The sequence below is a fragment of the Sitophilus oryzae genome, unplaced genomic scaffold, assembly GCF_002938485.1.
Source record: "Sitophilus oryzae breed Bouriz unplaced genomic scaffold, Soryzae_2.0 scaffold_1639_pilon_pilon, whole genome shotgun sequence".
NCBI classification, from domain to species: domain Eukaryota; kingdom Metazoa; phylum Arthropoda; class Insecta; order Coleoptera; family Curculionidae; genus Sitophilus; species Sitophilus oryzae.
Genome location: NW_022146324.1, coordinates 1,799,755 through 1,821,412, shown reverse-complemented (window position 1 = coordinate 1,821,412; position 21,658 = coordinate 1,799,755). Strand labels below are relative to the sequence as shown.

The 21,658-nt window shown below is 32.1% G+C and overlaps 2 protein-coding genes across 2 annotated transcripts in view; one reads left to right on the top strand and one right to left on the bottom strand.

Annotated features, from left to right (window-relative positions):
* The window catches only part of LOC115880626 (HBS1-like protein), a 35,677-nt gene extending 24,981 nt beyond the window's left edge, over positions 1 to 10,696 (top strand). The window contains exons 5-10 of the mRNA XM_030897905.1: positions 2,492 to 2,724; positions 5,384 to 5,556; positions 5,610 to 5,677; positions 5,738 to 5,885; positions 8,367 to 8,524; positions 10,374 to 10,696. Coding sequence (XP_030753765.1) covers positions 2,492 to 2,724; positions 5,384 to 5,556; positions 5,610 to 5,677; positions 5,738 to 5,885; positions 8,367 to 8,524; positions 10,374 to 10,628 — 1,035 coding nt within the window. The 3' untranslated portion in view covers positions 10,629 to 10,696. The remainder of the gene's footprint in view (positions 1 to 2,491; positions 2,725 to 5,383; positions 5,557 to 5,609; positions 5,678 to 5,737; positions 5,886 to 8,366; positions 8,525 to 10,373) is intronic.
* A 1,664-nt stretch (positions 10,697 to 12,360) lies between these two features.
* LOC115880627 (heat shock protein 68-like) lies at positions 12,361 to 14,505 on the bottom strand. Its single transcript, XM_030897906.1, has one exon. It carries the CDS (start codon positions 14,452 to 14,454, stop codon positions 12,508 to 12,510), a length of 1,947 nt encoding a protein of 648 aa, XP_030753766.1. The 5' UTR covers positions 14,455 to 14,505; the 3' UTR covers positions 12,361 to 12,507.
* Between the last annotated feature and the right edge of the window lie 7,153 nt (positions 14,506 to 21,658).

Sequence of the window (21,658 nt, the reverse complement as noted above, 5' to 3'; positions counted from 1 at the left end):
ATATTCGTATTTTTTTAATAACTATCATTTAAAACAAAATATACAGGGAGTAAATAAATATGTGCGAAGAAATTCAAGAGGTGATTGCTTGTTAAAAATAAGGTTTTTTTAATATAACATTTTTATTTGAAAGGAAACAGTAGGAAACACAGAAAGTTATTTGGTTATATAGGGTGACCCAAAATTATAATATTGTCAACTTATAGTACAAAAAAGGCTTGAAGTATGAATTGGTATTTTCTAGTGCAAAAATCCTTCTTGACCCTTTTTCACCCTGTATTATACATCCTCCTCCCTAAAAAAATCAGCATTGATAGACAAAAAGAATATTGAACTATAATATTAACATATTTAACACTAGACTAAGTGATAATCAAAATAAATAAAGACAATGGAATGGTGGGTTCATACAGCCAAATAAAATAAAATAAGAATAAAATAAAATAAGAAATAAGGAATTCTTATTTGTGTGCGTTCATACAGTCAAATAAAATAAAATAAGAAATATATATTTGCTCATGCGCAGTACGATGAGGCTGGATAAAAGTTAACTTTTACGATTGTTTATAGTAATTTTACTATTTATAGTATATTTATTTATTCGTTGCCTACTATATTATACATTTTACTTATGTGAAATTATAAAATAAATTAAATCCAAACTGAAAATATTTGTAGGTTAGAATTAAGCGTGCGCAAAGCCGTTTTCACATAAAATAAAACAAGAAGTTAAAAGATAAAGACTTCTTATTTTATTTGTTATTTTATTTGGCTGTATGAACGCATGTACGGTATCCCATATAACCAACTTTCTTATTTTATTTTATTTTATTCTTATTTTATTTTATTTGGCTGTATGAACCCACCAGAAGTCCGAAATTCTTTTAGTTTTAATAAGTATAGAATATTATACATAAAATATATTAAGGGATCAAAATCAAAGACCACAAAAATCAGTTTTTTTTTTGAACATAGAATTATAGATAATAGTAGTAACCTAATAATAGTAGTGAGAAAACATGGGGTTTCCCATATACAGGGTGGTCCATTAAAGCGAAGAAGTCCAATATTGTCGTCGAAGAAAAAAAGTTTTATACAGATGTTGCATGGTTTATAGATGAGCATATCCTAAAAATATTTTGTTGTATACAAGGTGTCCCAAAAAAGTTATGATAAAGTTTTAAGTTTTTTTTTTATATTACACCCCCCATTTTTCTGCACAGATTTGGATTCGGCATAATTTTTTTTATACTACGCTATTTTTATTGCCAGCACTATGCGGTGTTGCCATTCTATTTCATATTCACTAAAACTTTGGGTTAAAAACACTATATCCGAAAAGTGGTTAAAAACTACAGTGAATTCAACTTTAGTTGTATTTTCTTACATCAAGGATAACAGAGTAAATCTGCGAACGAAATTAACATTATTTTATACAGGGTAATTTTCACGGCGTCATACTGCGTAGTTTTCATCGCAACATTTAAAATACTATATCTCAGTTTTTTTAAATGCAACATACTGTGTGTGTCTTTTAAATAGAGAATTAAAAAATTAACATTTTTTTTTTGTACTTAAAGTATTTTAAGCGGTTTTGCAGATATTCGCGTTATTATAGTACATATGGCACTTTCAACAGTAAATTTTTATCAAAACCATCTAATGATCTTTGTTTGGTATTGTACCGTTGAAACCCCCATATGTAATATGAGGCGCCTAGATGCAAAACCAGATATTTCCAATTTTCTGATTTTTGCTGTAAATGTATGGATATTTTTATTTTCATAAAAATGCATCGATTAGAAGCATAACCAACATTCAAAATAATAATAATAAACTAACAAAAAAGTTGTTATAATATGGTAGGCAGTTCTTTTAGTTTCAAAGTAAAGGAATTTTTCCAATTTTTTTTATCTCAAAAATTGCGACTGGCTGATTTTGATGTTATTACAAATTTTGTTGCAAATATTATTCCTAATCTTAAATTGAAAACCGCGTTTCGCTAGCTACTGTAATTTTGGAGTTATGATGTTTTAAAATTTTTAACCCCCTCCCATACCTCCTTACCAACCACCCACCCCCACCAAAAACTAATGGCCTCTCGGGCGCCACAGTATTTTTGTGCCAAATTAGGTTAAAATCGGTTTAGCGGTTTTTGAGGTATCGTGTTACAGACGGACACACAGACAGACAGACAGACAGACACCATGAAAATATTTTGTATTTAGGTCATTTATGACCCAAATAACTCATTTTGAGTGAAATTAAAAAAAATTTTGCCGATCTTAATTATTGCCGATCTTATTAGCCTACCATACTTATTGGTATGGTCGGCTAAAAATAGAGATATAACATTTTAAATATTGCGATATTCGCGACGCATGGGAAAATTTTGACATATGACATCCAAAAAATAATAGAAAATTCAGTTTAGTTTGAGTTATATCTAGTGTAACAAGTTGAGTTATGTCTAATGTAACAATTATTACAGGTCACCTTATTGGATGCCCCCGGCCATAAAGACTTCATTCCAAACATGATATCAGGAGCCGGTCAAGCTGACGTAGGTGTTCTGGTAGTGGACGCGACAAGAGGAGAATTCGAGACTGGTTTTGACCTAGGTGGTCAAACCAGGGAGCACGCTCTCTTAGTCAGATCTCTGGGCGTGACCCAATTGGCTGTGGTTATTAATAAGTTGGACACGGTGTCTTGGTCAAAAGACAGGTTAGTTCAATACACTTATAACATAATTTATAACAGAGTTAAATAACACCGCTAACTTCGTACCGCCTAAAGCCCCATACTTACTATGTACTGATCCGGGTTGTCGATGCTGTTTGTCAATGCGTCGATTTGATGCGTAAATACGCCCATGCGATGCATTATGTTCGTGATACGGCAGTTCGGCCGTATTACGAACATAATGTACGAATTTCCAAACGAACTAACGAATCGCATTGACGATCCACACCAACGCATCAAATCGATCTATCAGCACATAGAGGGTATGGGGCTTAACAGTGAAGAGTTTTTAATACAAATGACTGAATGATCTGGAATGATTGATATCAATCTATTTGACAGTTGTCATTTGTTCTCTATATTTTTGTTTCCATTTCAATTAAAAAGTATTTTCTATAAATTTCAATATATTTCTAGATTTGAATATGCCAATTTCCCACTATTTTCCGTTGAATTTCTATTCTATAATGTCGAGTATGCCATTGATTTGCAGAGGACATCAGTTATTAAAAATAAGCTGTACGCGTGCGTGACGTGACCTGTCAATTACGCAAGATAGCGGACTTCCAAACATAATTTATTTAAAAATAGCTTCATTCAGAATCTCGCAATTAGTGGAATATATTAGTGGTTTCAATTACACTTTATACTTTTTAGTTTACAATCATTCACAGTGTTTAAAAAAGGCTGTACTTAAACTGCCGTTAAACGGTAGCTTACTAAAATGCCGTTAATAGGTATGACGTCGTTAATGTGACGCACTTGACGGCTTTATGAAATATAGGAATTTTATAAGGACTAACCAACGCTATCCACCCCACCAAATAACCAACTTAACCAACGCAACTAACCTCGACACTGATAAAAAATATAAAAAACAAATATAAATTAGTAAAAATCAACCAACCCCACCAACTAACCAATGAATTAACACCATCCAAATCACCACGCTAACCAACCCGCCAAATAACTAAACCAATCCATCCAAAAAGAGTGAAACCAATGCGATAAGATCACGCTATAAGCAAAAAAAATATAAAAAAGTCTTGGTCGGCGTGAGATTTGAACCACGGACCATTCGCTTACGAAGCGATAGCCTCAGCCACTGACCCACAGGTGCTCTTGCAGAATGTTTAAGGCCAGGCATCACTTTCCGCCGACATGAACGACGTCACAATATCTATTAACGGCATTTTAGTAGGCTACCGTTTAACGGCTGTTTAATTACATCGTTTAAAAAACACAACTAAAATTAGTAGAATATTCTAGCATCAGCTTGCTAGCAACCACAATTTATAGATAAAGGAAACAAATTTAGATTGGAATGCTCGGCTTGCCGCTAAAACTTATAATTATTATTGTTTTGGGGTGCATACCTTGTACGGGATCCGGCGTTGCTATAGCGGTTGGCTAAGAACAACCGTAAACAAGAACAGAAATAATTTTTTCTTGTCAAAATCAGAATCCGCAAAAATTATAAAATTTTTCAAAATTTAAACTGCCTTCATTGAAAAATACCGAAAAGTGTTTAACGCGTCCATTTTCAAAGTAATTATTGCTATCTTGTGAGTTTAATTTAAATTTTATTTACTCGAACCCTGTGATAATTATTGTGAAAAAGTGGCATTAAAAACTTCTGTGTGAACTGTGAAACCATCGTGGATCGTGGAATAACGTCGCTTTTCAATGTTTCATACACGTCTTTATATAAAATAAGGTTTCTTATATATATGCAACACACTGTATTTTATTTAAAAAAATTAAAAGAAAATAGTAATAAATTTGAATAAATAATATTTGGCGACATAATTCCGGAAAAAGCCAAACCGCTCCGAAATTATCAAAAGCTTTGGAGAGCGACCGTTGTAAGAATAGCGCCATATAGTATTTACATACTCTTTGGCGCTTATTATGGGCACTTTCCAATCTTGTTTCCTTTATCTATGCGACAATTTCTCTTGAGGGAAGATAATTAAAGCCCAAAATGACATTTTTCGCAAATTTTGAAGTATAATTAGTGGAAAAGTTGAAGCTTCATTCAGGACCTCGCAATTAGTGGTTTCAATTACACTTTATTTATATAAAGTTTATACTTTTTAGATTACGATTATTCACAATGTCTAAAAAACACAATTAAAATTAATAGAATATCATAGCAACAGCTTGCGTTAGTCAGTTTTATCCATAGAAAAAGCCTAATATTTAGCTTATAAAACAATAAATCTTTGATTTCTAACCACAATTTCTCTTGACGGATATAGTCAAAGGCCAAAATGGCATTTCTTGTAAATTTTGAAGTAAAATTAGTGCAAAAGTTAAAAGTTTGATAACTTTTTCTACTAATTAAAAATGTCTACTACTAATTTTGACGTTCTGGATGCTTACATTGAAATGAAAAGAACAAACTTTTACGCTAATTGAAACCACTAATTTATTCCACTAATTGCGAGGTTCTGAATGAAGTTTAACAGTTTGATAACTTTTTCTACTAATTGAAAATGTCTACCAGTAATTTTGACGTTCTGAATGCCTACATTGAAATTAAAGGAATCAATTTCTACGCTAATTGAAACCACTAATTCATTCCACTAATTGCGAGGTTTTGAGTGAAGCTTATATGACTATAATTATTGAGTTACAGGTTTGAGGAAATTGTTCAAAAATTAAAGACGTTTCTCAAACAAGCTGGCTTCAAAGAAAACGACGTCACTTTCGTTCCGTGCAGTGGACTGACTGGCCAAAATCTCGTAAAGCCTCCAACTGAAAATGAACTACTCGAATGGTACAAAGGGCCTTGTCTATTAGAAGTTATAGGTATATAAATGTTTTAATTTTTGATTCAAGTTTCCAAGTTTTTGTGTTTTCAGACAAATTTAGAGCTCCAGCCAGACCAATTACAAAACCGTTCAAGTTTTCTGTAAATGATGTTTTTAAGGTTAGGTTTATTTATTTTAATTGTTTGTAATGAATGTATAAGGTTTTATGTTATTTCTAGGGTACTGGAACGGGATTCTGCGTAGCTGGTAGAGTGGAAACAGGAGTTTTGAACACTGGAGACAAAGTTCTGGTTTGTCCTAACAAAGATTTGGCCGCTGTTAAGTCATTGGCTATCGAAGAAGTTTCCAAGGTTGTTGTTTTCGCAGGTAAATATTACCGCAAATATGGTAATCGCAAAACAATTTCCGATGCACGTGATCAACTTTGAGTGACAAGCGATGGCCACAGCGCTGCCAGATTGTGATGGATTTATGAGATGAACTTAAAATTGACAAACAACATATTTATTATATCATTTTTTAAAAGAGTTTTACGTTTTATTTTTAATTTAATAACTGATATTTCAGGGATTAATTGATTTATTTGTTTTATAGCTTATTTTACTTATTACATATTGGCAAAAACTAGTTCATTATGAAGATTACTATAAGCGTTATTATAGACAGAGTATGGGATATTTATTTATTGATGTACATCTTACAACGCCATAAGTGGTAATAAGTACGAGGGTGCTGTTAATGCACAAACTAATAATCACAGAATTTAATAAAAACTTTGAAAGCAGTATAATGTGCTTATCAATCAAACTTACTTTTCTGACTGTAGGCAAGGTTAATAAAGGACCTTTATTGTCACGTTCTCGTTCAAAATAGTTTTAAAAAACAGGGAAGCTACAGTCTCTTTGCTTCAGCTGTTTAAAAGCTTCATCATATTTTCAACACACAATTTCAAGAAATGCAATACAAAAACTCGAAAATTTAGTTCTAAAAAGAACTGTTTGTGCTTAGGAGTGCAATTTAAAAAAAACTATGAAAATAGGCAAAAAAACGAGAGTTACTCACAAAGATTCAACAACCACACGATATTATACAAAATAATGACTGACACTAGGATGTAGAATGTAGAATGTTTAGGAGGGGAGTTAATCACCGCGACCTTATAGATCTATTGTGTGTTCCCCTTTCTTGAGTTATAACGAGTTATAACTCATCATACAGTCTCAGTGCTTTAAGAAAAGCCAGTATCTGAGACGGCTCCACAGAGGCCAGCTCTCCATCCTTGACATCAGACGTACCAAGGTTCATGGCACGAATGGTCGTCGTCTCGGCGCACTCAGTGATAAGGTGTTCTGGTGTTTCCCCATTTTCCCCACAAAATCTGCATTCGCCGTTGTTTCTCAGTTTCAGCCTACTGAGGTGTTCGTTGAGGAGACAGTGTCCTGTTAGAAACCCCGTGACAATCCGAAGATTGTTTTTACTTAAATCAAGGAAAACCTTTGATTTTTCTCTCGGTCATAAGTTCTAAGGAACTTTTTCGAGTGTCTTAGACCGTTGGAGGACACCCATTCCAAGTTACGGATGGAGTCTTCCAAATTCTTCAGTTCCGCTTTCAGTTGGTTCCCGTTTGGAAAACAGAACGGTTCTGGTCCAGTTAGTGGAGTGTTCGCTCCTTTTCTAGCTAGATCATTTGCTTTTTCATTGCCTTATGTTCCCTTGGTGAGCAGGCACCCAGAGTAGGAGGACTTTATTTTCTTTGCCTAATTTGTTGAGCTTCTCTAGGCATTCTTTGACCAACTTCGAATTGATGGCTACTGAGTTGATTTTAAGTGGTGCTTGACTATCGGATAGGATGGCAATTTCCTGTTTTCGATAGTTCCTATCTAAGATAAACTGTACGCATCTTTCGATAGCGCAAATTTCTGCCTGAAGGATACTGGGGTAGGTGCCCATTGGTTCACTAGGTGCCCAGTTTTCGGCCCAAATACTCCTATCCCTGTCACAACTTTGGTTTTGGAAGCATCAGTATACCACGTGATGGTATGGTCTTTTATGACACTAGGATAATGTCAAATAAAAAAGGACAACATTGGTGAACACGGCGCAATGTGACCAACATAGTGATAATAAAATTCGGTTTAAACTAATTTTTGCAGCTTTAATCTAAATAAAATATCTGTTACAATCATTTGCTCTATAATGTAAAATGAAGAGCTGCTCGGTATCTTAAATTATACAACAAATTTAAACATTTTTGGCAAAATTTCATTTAGTCAGGTTTATAGACTTTAGTGTCAATGTCGATATGATTGATGACGTATGGGAAAATGTTTTGCGATTACAATAAAACAGCCTCTATACTATCCCCGAAATGTTTTACGAAATATTTCTGGAGAAGTTTACCACCCAACTTTTTCGAAAAGAATATTAAAATTAAAATAAAAAAAACAGGGTGTTTCAGAACTAAGATCCATACCAAAGTTATATTTTTTCTTATGGAACACCCGGTATTTTATTTCATTTTTGGATTCTTGGGCCCAAAAAAAGGTATTTATTATAAGGGTTAAATATGTTTAAAATCTTTGATTTTTGGCCGCAAGAGTCTTGCATACTTGGTCTTGGTCTTGCCAAAGTCTTGAACTGGCCAGTCTCGATCCTGCTTTTTGTGCAAGATCAAGACCTTGTTCGTCACTAAGAAAGGGGACAAACACAATAGGCCTTACTGGTCGCAATGTTACCGGCATATGACGGCTCCTTAATATTGTAGAAAAAAAAAACAAATAACACTTTAATAAATCCATACAGGGTGTGGTATTTTGTAACATAACAATTTTTGTTTATTATTTTTAGGTGATCAAGCCACTGTAACGTTATCAGGCATAGAAATGCAAAACGTGTCGGTAGGTAACATTTTATGTGATCCCGGTAATCCAGTGCAAGTGTCAAGTAGATTTGAAGCCAGAATTGTGATATTTAATATTGCTGTGCCTATAACAAAAGGCTATTCGGTAAGTCGTGGCACATTATTTGTCAAGATAAACTAAAGTAGCATATTTGGGAAATACAATATGATGAAAAGAAGTTTTAATTTACTGTAGAAATGAAAATTAATGATATTCACCATAATAATTTTACTTATAAAGAAAGTGTCATCTATCCTCACTTCTAAAGAAATTTGACACCGTTTTTTTTTTCGATTATAAGGGATTTTCTGCTTATTATTTACGGAATAACATAGCAAAAACTCATTTCTTTCTTTTATAAAATTATATATACAGACTATAAATGAATAAGGGCCGGTTCTACAAAGCAAGTACATATATACCAGGTATAACCAATTCTTGGAATATCTATTAATAATAATTCAGTTGCATTACCTAAGTTATCTTCGTTAATTCGTTGCATTACCTAAGTTATCTTCACAACTTTGACCACGTCCTCGAGGGTCCTGTTCTAATTTTCGCTTGACTGACCGCGGTATATGTATGTACATAACTACTGTAATCAACTGTCTAAAAACTGGCTTTGGTAAATTCAGAGAATTTTTTCGGCGTTGCCTCTTAGACTGTTAGTGTGGGATAAAAAAATAGTACAATATTGCAAGTGGGGTAGCTTTAAATAGCATAAAATAAGCTCAATAAAGACAAATAAATGCATAAAATTTCAAATCAAATTCAAATGTTTCAAACAAAACGTCATACAGAACTGTCAATGATCCTCACCTTACTATGCATGAATACATGTGGATATTGTTATACAGCATTATCGAAAAAACGGCGTCAGCGATGGCTATGAAATGAACATCGCTGTCATTTTATATGTAAAATTATATGGGAAATATTCATATTCAAATCACCTGCCGCCCTTTTTTTTTCGAACATACGGTATTTCTTTCTTAATATTTGTATTTTAAAGTTCTATGAAAATCCCCACTTATTTTTTAACAACCACCCCTGTCTTTTTTTTCGCACTTATTTATTTACAGCCTGGTGCCTGGTATACCAGGTGCGTCTCGAAAGTGGCGCACCCCTATAACTTTTTTATTTTGTCAGATAAAAAAACGAGATTTGGTATGTTAGTATATCACATAAATTAGGATTGATTAACATATTCAATTCTTTTTGGTCACGTCCTGTTTCGCCAGAAATGGCTACAACTTTTGATTCTTAAATGGCACCCTCGGTATATTTCTACTTTATTCAATAGAAAATGACACTCTAAATAGAATGACATATCATATACTTAACAACTTTTGACATTTTTGCTTAAAAACAAATCGTATTTAAATTGCAATCTAGAGTGCCATGGCTGTGTTAGAAGCACTAATTTTTAATCAAGGAGCCTTGGAAAAATAGTTTTGATCTTCTAATGTTTTTCGTGTCTTGTCGTGGCCGGTTAAAAGATGCCCAAATCGTATTTTTCTCAATTTTTTTCAAATGGAATAAGGGTGGCTCATTAGCATACTTGGAAAAGGATTTTTTTATAAATAATTTAGTGCCACATAATTTGCTAATTGTCGTTATGAACCGCATTTTACAATTTCAAATAAACCATATGCGAAAATGTGAAAAGTTGACATATATGATATATCATTCTATTCAGAATGTAATTTTCTATCAAATAAAGTAGAAATATACCGAGGATGCCATTTAAAAATGAAAAGTTGTAGTCATTTCCGGTGGAACAGGAAGTGACCAAAAACAATTGAATACGTCAATAAATCCTAATTTATGTCATATACTAACATATCAAATCTCGTTTCTTTATCTGAAAAAAATATAAAAAAGTTATAGTGGTGAGCCACTTTTGAGACGCACCCTGTATAGTTTTTTAATAATCGTTCCATATTTCTTTTAGGTGGTGTTACATCATCAATCGCTGGTAGAACCGGCCGTGATCAGCAAACTAACATCTCAACTGAACAAAAGTAACGGCGAAGTGCAAAAGAAACATCCGCGTTTCTTGAGCAAGAACTCGAGTGCAATCGTGGAAATCTCCGTTTCCAAACCGATAGCTTTGGAAGTTTATAGCGAGTGCAAAGAACTAGGAAGGGTTATGTTAAGGGTAGGTGGCGCAACAATCGCAGCCGGACTGGTCACAAAGGTTTTGTAACTTTATTTAGATAAGGAATTAATTGTTATATTGTATAAATTAAAGATTAAATAAATTAACTTATTTTATTTTTGAAGTTTGCTTTCTACATAGTTCATAACTTGTTGATTCAGTGGCGCATCTAGAGATTGAGTCGGGGGGGGGGTAGTAGCAATATTAAGGTATTATAGATTTAAATTAATTTTGCTTTACATTTTTTGACTGTGGAAAAAAATATACTTGGACTGGTCAGAACCTTGGTCAGAATTTTCTACAGTATGACTCTGGATTGTCTTTACAAGAGGAAAAACTTTTTTATTATTAACATTTTGAGAGAAATGTATTCTTCATAAAACTTTTTGCTTGTCATAAAATGGTTAATCCCTATTATACTTTTCGAAATTTCCATACCGTTTCAGAGAAAATTAAGAGAAACATGAAAATAGTGTTGAATTTTTTTTAAAGTACGAAAAATCAAAATGCGTTTCCATAGTAATATCAATTTGATTTCATTACGGATTTCATTCTTTTAATAAATACTTTTATTAATTTTGATTGTCATATTCTTTGTTAAAGTATCACATTTTCCGATAACTATCATCGCTCTTTCCGTAGCATGAACTAAATAAATTTTGTGGTTCTTTAACATTCTAAAATAACAAAAAATATTACGTTAATTAACATTGTATGAATAACAATCTATCAAAGAATGAAAACGGTGTTATATTATCACAGAGACGCGTTTTCATTTTTAGGATTTTAGGACCAAAAAATCGACACCTTTTTCATGTTTTTCTTAATTTTCTCAAACGGTATGGAAATCTCGAAAAGTATAAACAGGATTAACCATAGACTTAAAATAAAATTTTATTTTAAGTCTATGGGATTAACGATTTTACGACAAGCAAATTTTTTATGTAAAATGCATTTTTCACAAAATGTCACTAATAAAAAAGTTTTTTCTCTTGTAAAGACAATCCAGGGACATACTGTATATTGATTGTTATTAATAAATTCTTTTATAATTTTATTTTTTAAGTTAAAATATTATTTATAAAAAAATATAAATTTCTTTACACCCATTACCCCAGCTGTATATGCGCCCCTGTGTTGATTAATAAGTTTTTTTAGGGATAAAATAAGAGAAGATGAAGCTACTGATTCTATATCTTTATCTTATTATATGAGAGTAACAACTCTTGTATTTTTATTAGTTGTAGGTATATTTATTTTTTATTAATTACATTGCTACATAATGATCTAAAAAAATATGTATTTTGCCATTTATAATAAAAATATTAAACAGGAATTATTGACAATGTCTTCAAGTTTGCAAAGAATTATAACTCAATAACAGAGCAGTTTTGTTAATTTTTTGTACATCCAGTTCAATACTGCCATAACTGCATTTTTTTTCAGAAATTCAGATATAATAATTCAATAGAAATATGATTTTTTTCCATATTGTGTTAACCCCTACCATATCATGAAAAGTCGTATTTTATGATTATTTAGTTAGATCTGTCTTCTATGGAAATGCAGCAATAATTTATCACCACAATAACATATTGTACCCATTTTTTCCAAAAAATGCAAGTTATGGCAGTATTAAATAGGATATGCATTTTATTAAGATTATTTAAGTTTATTTTATTTATGTTTTTCTTAGAAAAACAATTCGCACTGAACTTTTGTAGATTAATTTTTTTATACTAGTAATGTATTCAATAAAACACAAAAATATAAAACAAAAATATTCTTTATTTTCTATATACTTAGAATTAACAAAATAATGTAGCTATTTTAATAAAAAAATATCAGTCTCACCATAATTTCTTTCTAGAAATATTTATCACAAACATTAACAAAAACCTATCTCTAAAATACTGAGTTAAATTATTTAATCTACTTCTTCTATCGTTGGACCATTGCTCTGAGATCCACCAAATCCACCAGCTTGTCTGCCGCATCCACCAGGCATTCCTCCACCCATATTGGTATTCTGAGATCCGCCTCCATATAATTTGGCCATGATAGGACTGCACACTGATGTTAGCTGTTTCTGTTTATCTTCAAACTCTTCCTTTTCGGCCAGCGTGTTGGAGTCTAGCCATTTAAGAGCAGCCTCGCACTCCCTTTCGACCGTCGCCTTGTCTTCTGAGCTTAGTTTGTCCCCGCAGTCCTGCACTGCTTGTTTCAGTTGGAAGATGTAAGCCTCCAGTTGGTTGCGTGAGGCTACTTTTTGTTTCTGTTTTTCGTCTTCCTCCTTGTACCTCTCGGCCTCAGACAACATGCGGTCGATGTCGGCCTGTGACAATCGGCCTTTGTCGTTCTTGATTGTGATGTTACGGCTGTTGCCAGAACTCGTGTCTTTAGCGGATACGTTGAGGATTCCATTGGCATCCAAGTCGAACGTTACGTCTATCTTTGGTACACCTCTGGGAGCTGGAGGTATGCCAGTTAGATCAAATGTGCCCAGGAGGTTGTTGTCTTTGGTCATGGCACGTTCACCTTCGAATACTTGGATTGTTACAGCGGGCTGATTGTCCGCGTAAGTGGTGAAGGTCTGGCTCTGTTTGCATGGAATGGTTGCATTTCGCTCGATGATCTTGGTCATGACGCCACCAGCTGTTTCGATACCCAAGGAGAGAGGGGTAACATCTACCAACAACACATCTTGGATCTTCGAATCTTTTTCGCCGCTCAGTACAGCCGCTTGGACTGCTGCACCATAGGCTACAGCTTCATCTGGGTTGATGGACAGGTTCAGCTGTTTTCCATTGAAGAAGTTTTGCAGCAGTTGTTGGATTTTGGGTATTCTCGTCGAACCACCAACTAAAACGATGTCGTGAATAGAGCCCTTGTCCATTTTAGCGTCAGCTAGGGCTTTTTCTACAGGTTGAAGAGTGCCTCTGAACAAATCGGCGTTCAGTTCTTCGAAACGGGCCCTCGTAATTTTGGTGTAAAAGTCGAGGCCTTCGTAGACAGCGTCAATTTCAATGGAGGCTTCGGTGCTGGAACTGAGAGTTCTTTTCGCCCTTTCTGCTGCTGTCCTTAATCTTCTGACGGCCCTCGGGTTGGAACGTAGATCTTTCTTGAATTTACGTTTGAACTCTTCAGCGAAGTGGTTCACCAATCTGTTATCGAAGTCTTCACCTCCAAGATGGGTGTCTCCGGCTGTGGATTTAACTTCAAACAGCGATCCTTCGTCGATTGTAAGGATGGAAACATCGAAGGTACCGCCACCCAGATCGAAAATCAGGACATTTCTTTCTCCTTTAAGATTTTTGTCCAAACCATAGGCCAAGGCAGCCGCTGTAGGTTCGTTGATTATCCTCAGAACGTTTAATCCAGCGATAACTCCCGCATCTTTCGTAGCTTGCCTCTGGGAATCGTTGAAATATGCTGGTACAGTTATAACTGCGTCTTTGATGTTTGTTCCCAGGTATGCTTCTGCTATTTCCTTCATTTTCGTCAGGACCATCGAACTAACTTCTTCTGGAGCGAATCGTTTCGTTTCACCTTTAAATTCGACCTGCAATTTGGGTTTGCCGGTCTCGTTGATGACTTTGAATGGCCAGTGTTTGATGTCGGCCTGAATTTTTGGATCGTCGTATTTTCGCCCTATCAATCTTTTAGCGTCGAAAATGGTGTTCGATGGGTTCATCGCGACTTGATTTTTGGCAGCATCGCCGATGAGACGTTCGGTGTCGGTGAACGCCACGTAACTTGGAGTTGTTCTGTTACCTTGTTCGTTGGCGATGATTTCCACTTTTCCATGCTGCCACACTCCCACACAGGAATATGTGGTTCCCAAGTCGATACCAATTGCTGGAGCTTTAACCATTTTGATGTCTTCTTTTATTTTTCTCTTTTCACACAATAACACCACTGTAAAATTTTATAAAAACACAATAACTTTCGCTTGGTAAAACTTTGAATTTGTTCGCTGTGTCGCTTTTGCTTCACACTCGTCGCTTGTTTTCAAATTGACTGGTTACCGCGCCAACGGCGTCGGTTTATATACAGAAAGCCGAGGCGTATCGAACGCCACAGAAGCGAACGGAAATTTCTGGAGCTTCTCGAAAAATACAATAATAGAAGTCTGAATATTACACCGTGTCTCAAATAAATTATGAAATAAACATTTCACATAACTATTTAATTTTTACAGTTTGTTTGAAATATATGATTTAAAGACTTTCTTTATTTAAAAATACATGAAAAATATTTAATTTTAATTATTTTTTTTTGCTTAAAGCGTTTTTAACTAATTACATATATGTTGATAGAATTGTAATTATTATATATTTTAAAAAACGAGCAACGGACTATTTAGACATAAAGATTTAAATTAATTTCTATGGTTTTTTTAATTTCAAAAGGGCATATATTTAGTAAAAACCGTAAAAATTAGTAATATATGGAGTATATTATATGGACCATTAAGCTATTAATTTGAATATTCTTATGGCGAAAACCATATAATATAAAATATTAAATATATAATATCTACTACTGGTCACTTAAATACAATAGATATATATTACGTATATATTTAGTAAATGTAAGATAAAAACATAATGTTTTTGTTACAAAAGCGATTTTGTACAACTATTTACATACGTTTCATCAGTGACAAAAATGAACACCCAAGTTTTGATTTTTCATTATAAGATTTATGTAGCATTAAAAAAACCTTTTAGTTACTAAAACTTTAGAATACCCACAATCAAAGTTTACAGAATAAAATAATATTCTGTTATGTTTTAACATTAAATTCTTATACAGATAATTAACACTTTAAAAAGAAAACATTTTATACTTTGATTGAATAGATTGATTTGATCTTATACTCTGATTTTTTGCTTTTTGTTCATTAAAACCCCTTTTTCTAATGATGGATATGGCGTATGGGGTTTATTCAATATCGTTTATTAAGAGATAATAATAATAATTTTTCTGATGTATTTATTAATTTGAATTCAGATTTTATTGTTAAATTGCATGATAGATTATTGTGGCAAATTAAAATTCATGGGTGTACAAGATAGGTAGATGTATTTTAGTTAGCGCACTATTTTGATCAGATTGGTATATTTTTAGGTATATCTAAAAATCGTTATGTGGTTCATAGGACTTGTGTTTAGCCCCAGCAGGGAACTATTAATCCCGACCAATCACGTTAGAGTTTTTGACCCCCCCCCCCAAACACAAATGAATTAACACCCTCCAAATAACCACGCTAACCAACCTGATTGGTCAAGCTTAATAGTTGCCTGCTGGGGCTAGACACTTCTCTTCATAGGCTCATAGGCAGAAGTTGGCAACCACACCTTAATAGAATATTCCTGAATATTCTGAAACGTAATACATTTCTAAATGAAAAGTAAATAAATAAAAATACAGTTACATTCACGAATGAATAACATTTTCCAAAACCGGTCAGAGATACGGAGCCGGTTAAATTAGGAAAAAAGTTGTTTAAAAAAGTTAGTTATTTTTTGGCAAACCCAATTGGATTTCGTTTTTTTTTTTCTTCCGTTTGAAAAGATATATGACAATTTAAATTGCACAATCGTATTGCTATTTATATTGCTCTACAAGTTGATGTTATTAGATTTTCAATCTGACGTTTCGTTTCCGAGATACCATCGTTATTTTTATAAATACGGACCTTGATTTTTTATTACTTTTTTTAAAAGGTTAAAACCTCCCAAATGCAATGATTTAGCACACTTGTCCCAAAAATGTTGCTTGTTTATTTCACCGACATAAAGTAATCCCTTCTGAGTTTCTTTTGGGCTACTGGGTATATTTCTAGAATTATCAAACGATCGATATGTTTTCATTTCAACGGCAGACGTCGGCAACTAACATTACCGAATATTCTGGAATATCCCAGTTCAAACTTAAATAAACACGTTTTAATGTATTTTAATAAAACTTATGCTCTTTTTATAAATTAAAACCACAAATAAAAATGCATTTCCTGATGTTTAAAGAAATAGTCTCATCATAAATGCATGAGTTTGTTTTTTAAATTTGAAAATTAAATTATGATTTAAAATAACCGTTATGACATTATTTATAGCTTAATTTACAACACAATTTATCATAATATTATTATGTTACATATAAAATAATCAAGTATCTTTATTACAGACAAAATTACAGCATTTATTTTTTCTTTAATTTGATTATTTTCCAATCATATTTATTTAAAAAAAAATGTGATTTATTATTAATTCCTCTATAGTAGTATACTTTATTTTTATTCAAACCCCTAGATTTACATGTCTTTTAGTTTTTTTTAAATTTATATTATAATTTTTTGTGTATATAATGTAATTTATAAGTTTTTAAATTAAACGCACCTTTACTTTTAAACATATATTTTTTATTTATATTTATTTAAACAAGAATATTCATTTTCAAACAATCTATTTTTGACTATTATTTGTCAACAAAATGAAATTATTTCTAATTACATAATATTTAATTATTAATTATATTATAAAAATTAATATAAATAGCTTAGAAATTTATTAATACAATTTTAAAATTATTAAACTTTCCTTTTCAAAAATAGTACTTGCCATAAAAACAAACAAACATTGAAACAAAAATATAAATATCAGTATTTTCCACCGATGTTTGGCATAGAAATTTCCTACTTCCCGTAACATCATCGAAGGTCATGGAATCTTTCCAAGGCGGTCTAGAAAATTCTGTATTGACGGTTGCCGACATTCTCCTCGCTTCCATTTGGGATCGATAGGAGCGCTGAGAATATTCCAAAGACATTATAAAGATAGACCGAACATCTCATTCATAAATACTCGTTGGTAGTGTATCAAACATTCCAATGTGTCAAACAAGGACAGAAGAGACAGAGAAGTCTAAAATTTCCGACCCCGGCAACTAGGCGCATTTGGGATTGTTTTAATGGCCAGTGGCGTATCGTTTTTTGGAACGAATTTAATTAGTAAACTAAAAGTAAATTAATTAGTAAAATCAGATGAGTTTTGTTATAAGGTCTAATATAATAATACCATTAATATCCCACATATACTTATGTTGAAACGTTAGTAGTTTTCGAAAATCACTCCAACGTCGATTTTCAATTTAAACTTTCAGTTACTTTTGAATATTTACAGGGTGACTCAGGCTTCCGAAACAGTTCTATATTAGGTTTGTGGTTGGTGACTTTTCTTTCAATTTTTTTTTCAGAATATGGAGGCATTTAGGCACATATTAGACATTTTTGTAAACATATGTGGCCGGAACATATTTTCAAACCAAAGTTGTAGATTTGCCATTAAATTTCCATTCCAGAAATACCTAGGGTTGCCACTTGTCCTTTTTTGAAAAGGACAGTCCTTTTTAGGAATAACTTGTCCTTTTGACTTTTTTTGACTTAAAAAGTCATTTTTATTTACGCATTTTCCCTGAGAAAATTACCTACAGCAAACAGAAATATTCTTTTCGCCCAAATTTAATTAGGAATGTTATAAAACTTAACTTATAAATACATTTTTCTTGTTTAGAATAGGCAACATTATTTAGAACTTCCCGTTTAATCTCAAATGATAGTTTAGGTTTTAGTTTTACCTTTTTTTATCTTAAAAAGAACTTTTCAAAATTAGTACCCAATTAGTAACGATTTAGTTAGTTCGCAATCGATAGCTTCCTGTGAAGTACTGTGTAATAGTTGTTTAATCTTGTATTATTAATAACTTCCTATACCTAAAATCAATATTTAATGAGAAAATTGTGTTTTTTTTTGAAAAATAAGACAAGATTTGACTTTCGGTCTTCTTCTTATATTATGATGGCTCTGATACGAGGCAATTGCCTTTTAGTCTCGCAATAGAAGGCATTTATCATTAAAAGTATCAAATCTGTGTGCTACAGTATGGGATTTCTGTCGCATAATAATAAGTACCTATTACGTTTATTTACAAATCCTTTACTTTTAAAGGTAGCTTCATCAGATAATCAAATTTTAGTTAAATGTCCTAATCTTCATGAACTGTATTAAGCATATGTATTGCGGTTTGAATCACCCTGTATGTTGACAAAAATATTTTGAAAATGTGCGTTACAATGGCCCCCATCTTATGTAAAAAAAAGAAATAAAAATCAAAAACCAAAAACGTAATAGGTAAAAAGCTTTTTTGGAGGCCTGGGTCACTCTCTATATAGGTATGTATAAAACTAGTAGCCTAAGAATTATTTACAGTTCGTCCCATTCTAAAAAAAGTTAAACACACCGTACAAATAACTCTAGGAAGATGTATTTGTACGGTGGTAAAAATTGTCTAAACAAGGCCGAAGGGGCAGATATAATAAAGCAATAAAATGTAAAAAAGGTCGGGTAAACACCTTTGTTTATTTGTTGAGCAAAATTCCTTTAGAATATCGTATATAATGACTAAAATACGACGCAATTTTAAGAAAAAAATGTCACTTTCTGGCTTATAATAAAGTTTCAAATGTAACGTTTATATTCAAATTTGTTATGATCTACATCAGTTAGGTAGTAATTGAGACGAATTATAATTCAATTACCGGCTACTACGTTCTTGTTTTAATAGATCAAAATTCAACAAATATAATTAGAAATTATTTTAATTGTGAGAGGCTCCCTTGTGGGACGCCTATGTACGATTACGGCGCGGCGGAAACAATACCTACCTGTGAAAAGACAAATTCGGGTAATTTGAGTTTATTTGTCCACACATTTGACACTGTTATTGTACCATATTGAAAATTCGCAGATTCAAAAGTACATTAAACAAAAACAAAAACTACTGAAAAACACTGAAAAGTTCACTTCGGACTTGATTCCGACTTCAAACACACCGTAAGCTAAACGTAGTACGCTGACCATGGGTAGTGGGCCGTCGCGAGGGGTGGTGGGACGGACGGCTCATTTCATTCTGGAAGACTAGCAGCGACGTTGCCAATAGTTCTAGACGTTTCAGCACTATTTTTTTTAATAGTAACGCATATATCCTCTGGTTAATAACATATTTTACGCATGCTTGTTTAAAAATAAACTATTAATTTAATTAAGAAATTGAGATTTATTGATATCCGGTGAAGGTTTTAAAGTCACCTTTTCTGCAAATCAAACTAAGTAGATAGGTGCAAATTTGATATGTGGCAATGTCGCCTTCTCTATCTCAGTTGATTTTTACAGTACGTGGTCAACCTCCGAATGTTTGATCGGGTTAAAATGCATAATGTGATATCTGTTCTTCCTAAATCTATGGAATATTCGCAAGATAAGTATCGGGTGGCTCAAACAAAACAAAGTACTCCCATTTCGTACGGTAAAATTACCAAATGAAACCGTAGCGGAAAAAATAAAAGATGAAACAAAATGACTTATTTGAATATTGTTATTTTTATAATTTAAGTGAATAGCAGATATGTATTTTCAATTTATTAATCATGATTAGTATTGCACATAGACTTAAATATTTTATTTTAAGTCTATGGTATTGCATAAATAGGTTGGTTTGGTATACCTAAATACCTATACCTACCCAACCATACCCACCCAACCCCCATGATGAAAGAAATACGTATATAAAGTGCAAATATTTTCAGGGCTTGTAGATCTAGATAAAAAATATATATTTTCTCTTTACCGTTTTTCAAATAAGTCCAAAATAACCGAGTTTTTTTATTTTCTTTGAAAATTAAAAAAAGTTTTCTCTAGGTTTTCTCTCTTGTAAATTTAATCTACTCTATTTTTTTTAAGTAAAAACTAAAAAAAAATTCCAAAATTTTTTTCAAAAAAATTCAAATGATCAATTTTTTTTCGCGAAGAAACCTCATATAGTATAGTCACCCTGTATATAACAAGTAAAATTCTCGAAAATTTATATAATTTATGCGATCTGAAATTTAATTATTATAGAAGTATTAGCAGGTATCTATAAAAAGTTTTTTTTTTGTTTCAATTTTTTTTTGTTTGTGTTTAGTATAAATATCTCTGGCAAAATTTCCTACAAAATTAATTTATTAGTACTGATTAATAATGGAATTTATTATAATAAAATTTTAAAGTGTCTATACTTCTATGTTTACATTGAACATACCTTAGAACATACCATAAAAATACATTAACTGTATTATTTTTGGGCTACCTGGTATATTTCGAGAAGCATCTAACGGTTTTTCAACGGTCAATGCAGGCAACTCACCTTACAGAATTCTCTAGAATATTTTTTCAGAGCGAGATTTAAAAACTTTTTGCTAATATAAATAAAACTATGACGGATAAATCCATATATTTTATTTTTGAGTCTATTCAAAAACCTAATCAAAAATAAGTAGAAACTCCAATTTTATTTTAAAGTTATTGATTGTTTGCTAAGTATAGTTTTTTATAATTATTCAGTTGATTAAATTGTGAGTTTTAAGAGTTGTTTATTTGCAAACAATATGTAATTGTTTCAATCTTAATAAGTATACATAGTAAATTACATTATTGGTTAATTCATATTTTTAATATACTATATATTAGTCAAAATCTATTTTGTAATAATAATATATTGTAAGTTACTGTAAAATTACAAAATCAATACTGTAATATTTAAAATTACAAACTTCCGATTTTTTACATATCAAATTTAAATTAACTAAATAATAAATAAAAATTATAATGTTAATATAATGTGAATTAAACTATAAATATATTTTAATTACATAAACAAAATTTAAAACAAATATCAATATTTACATTCAGCAGTTATTGCAGTAAAATTCTCTCCCGCCAATTTCTAGAAAATTCTGTATTTGTGGTTGCCCACGTTCTCGAATTTTGTTCAGTATTGATTTCGCTCGCAGACAATTCTCGAAACACGTATAGAGTGGCTCAAAAACTATACCGCTATGAATGCAGTGAATGTACATATTGTTAAAAAATTTCAATACAAATTTCTATATTGTTTTTTAAAAGGTAGAAAGCACCCTTATCATAATATCGTATTTGGCGAATATACAATATGTCCCCGGATTGTTTTTACAAGAAG

Excerpts from the sequence above, each read along its gene's own strand:
- LOC115880627 (XM_030897906.1), bottom strand. The coding sequence starts at position 14,454 with ATGGTTAAAGCTCCAGCAATTGGTATCGACTTGGGAACCACATATTCC.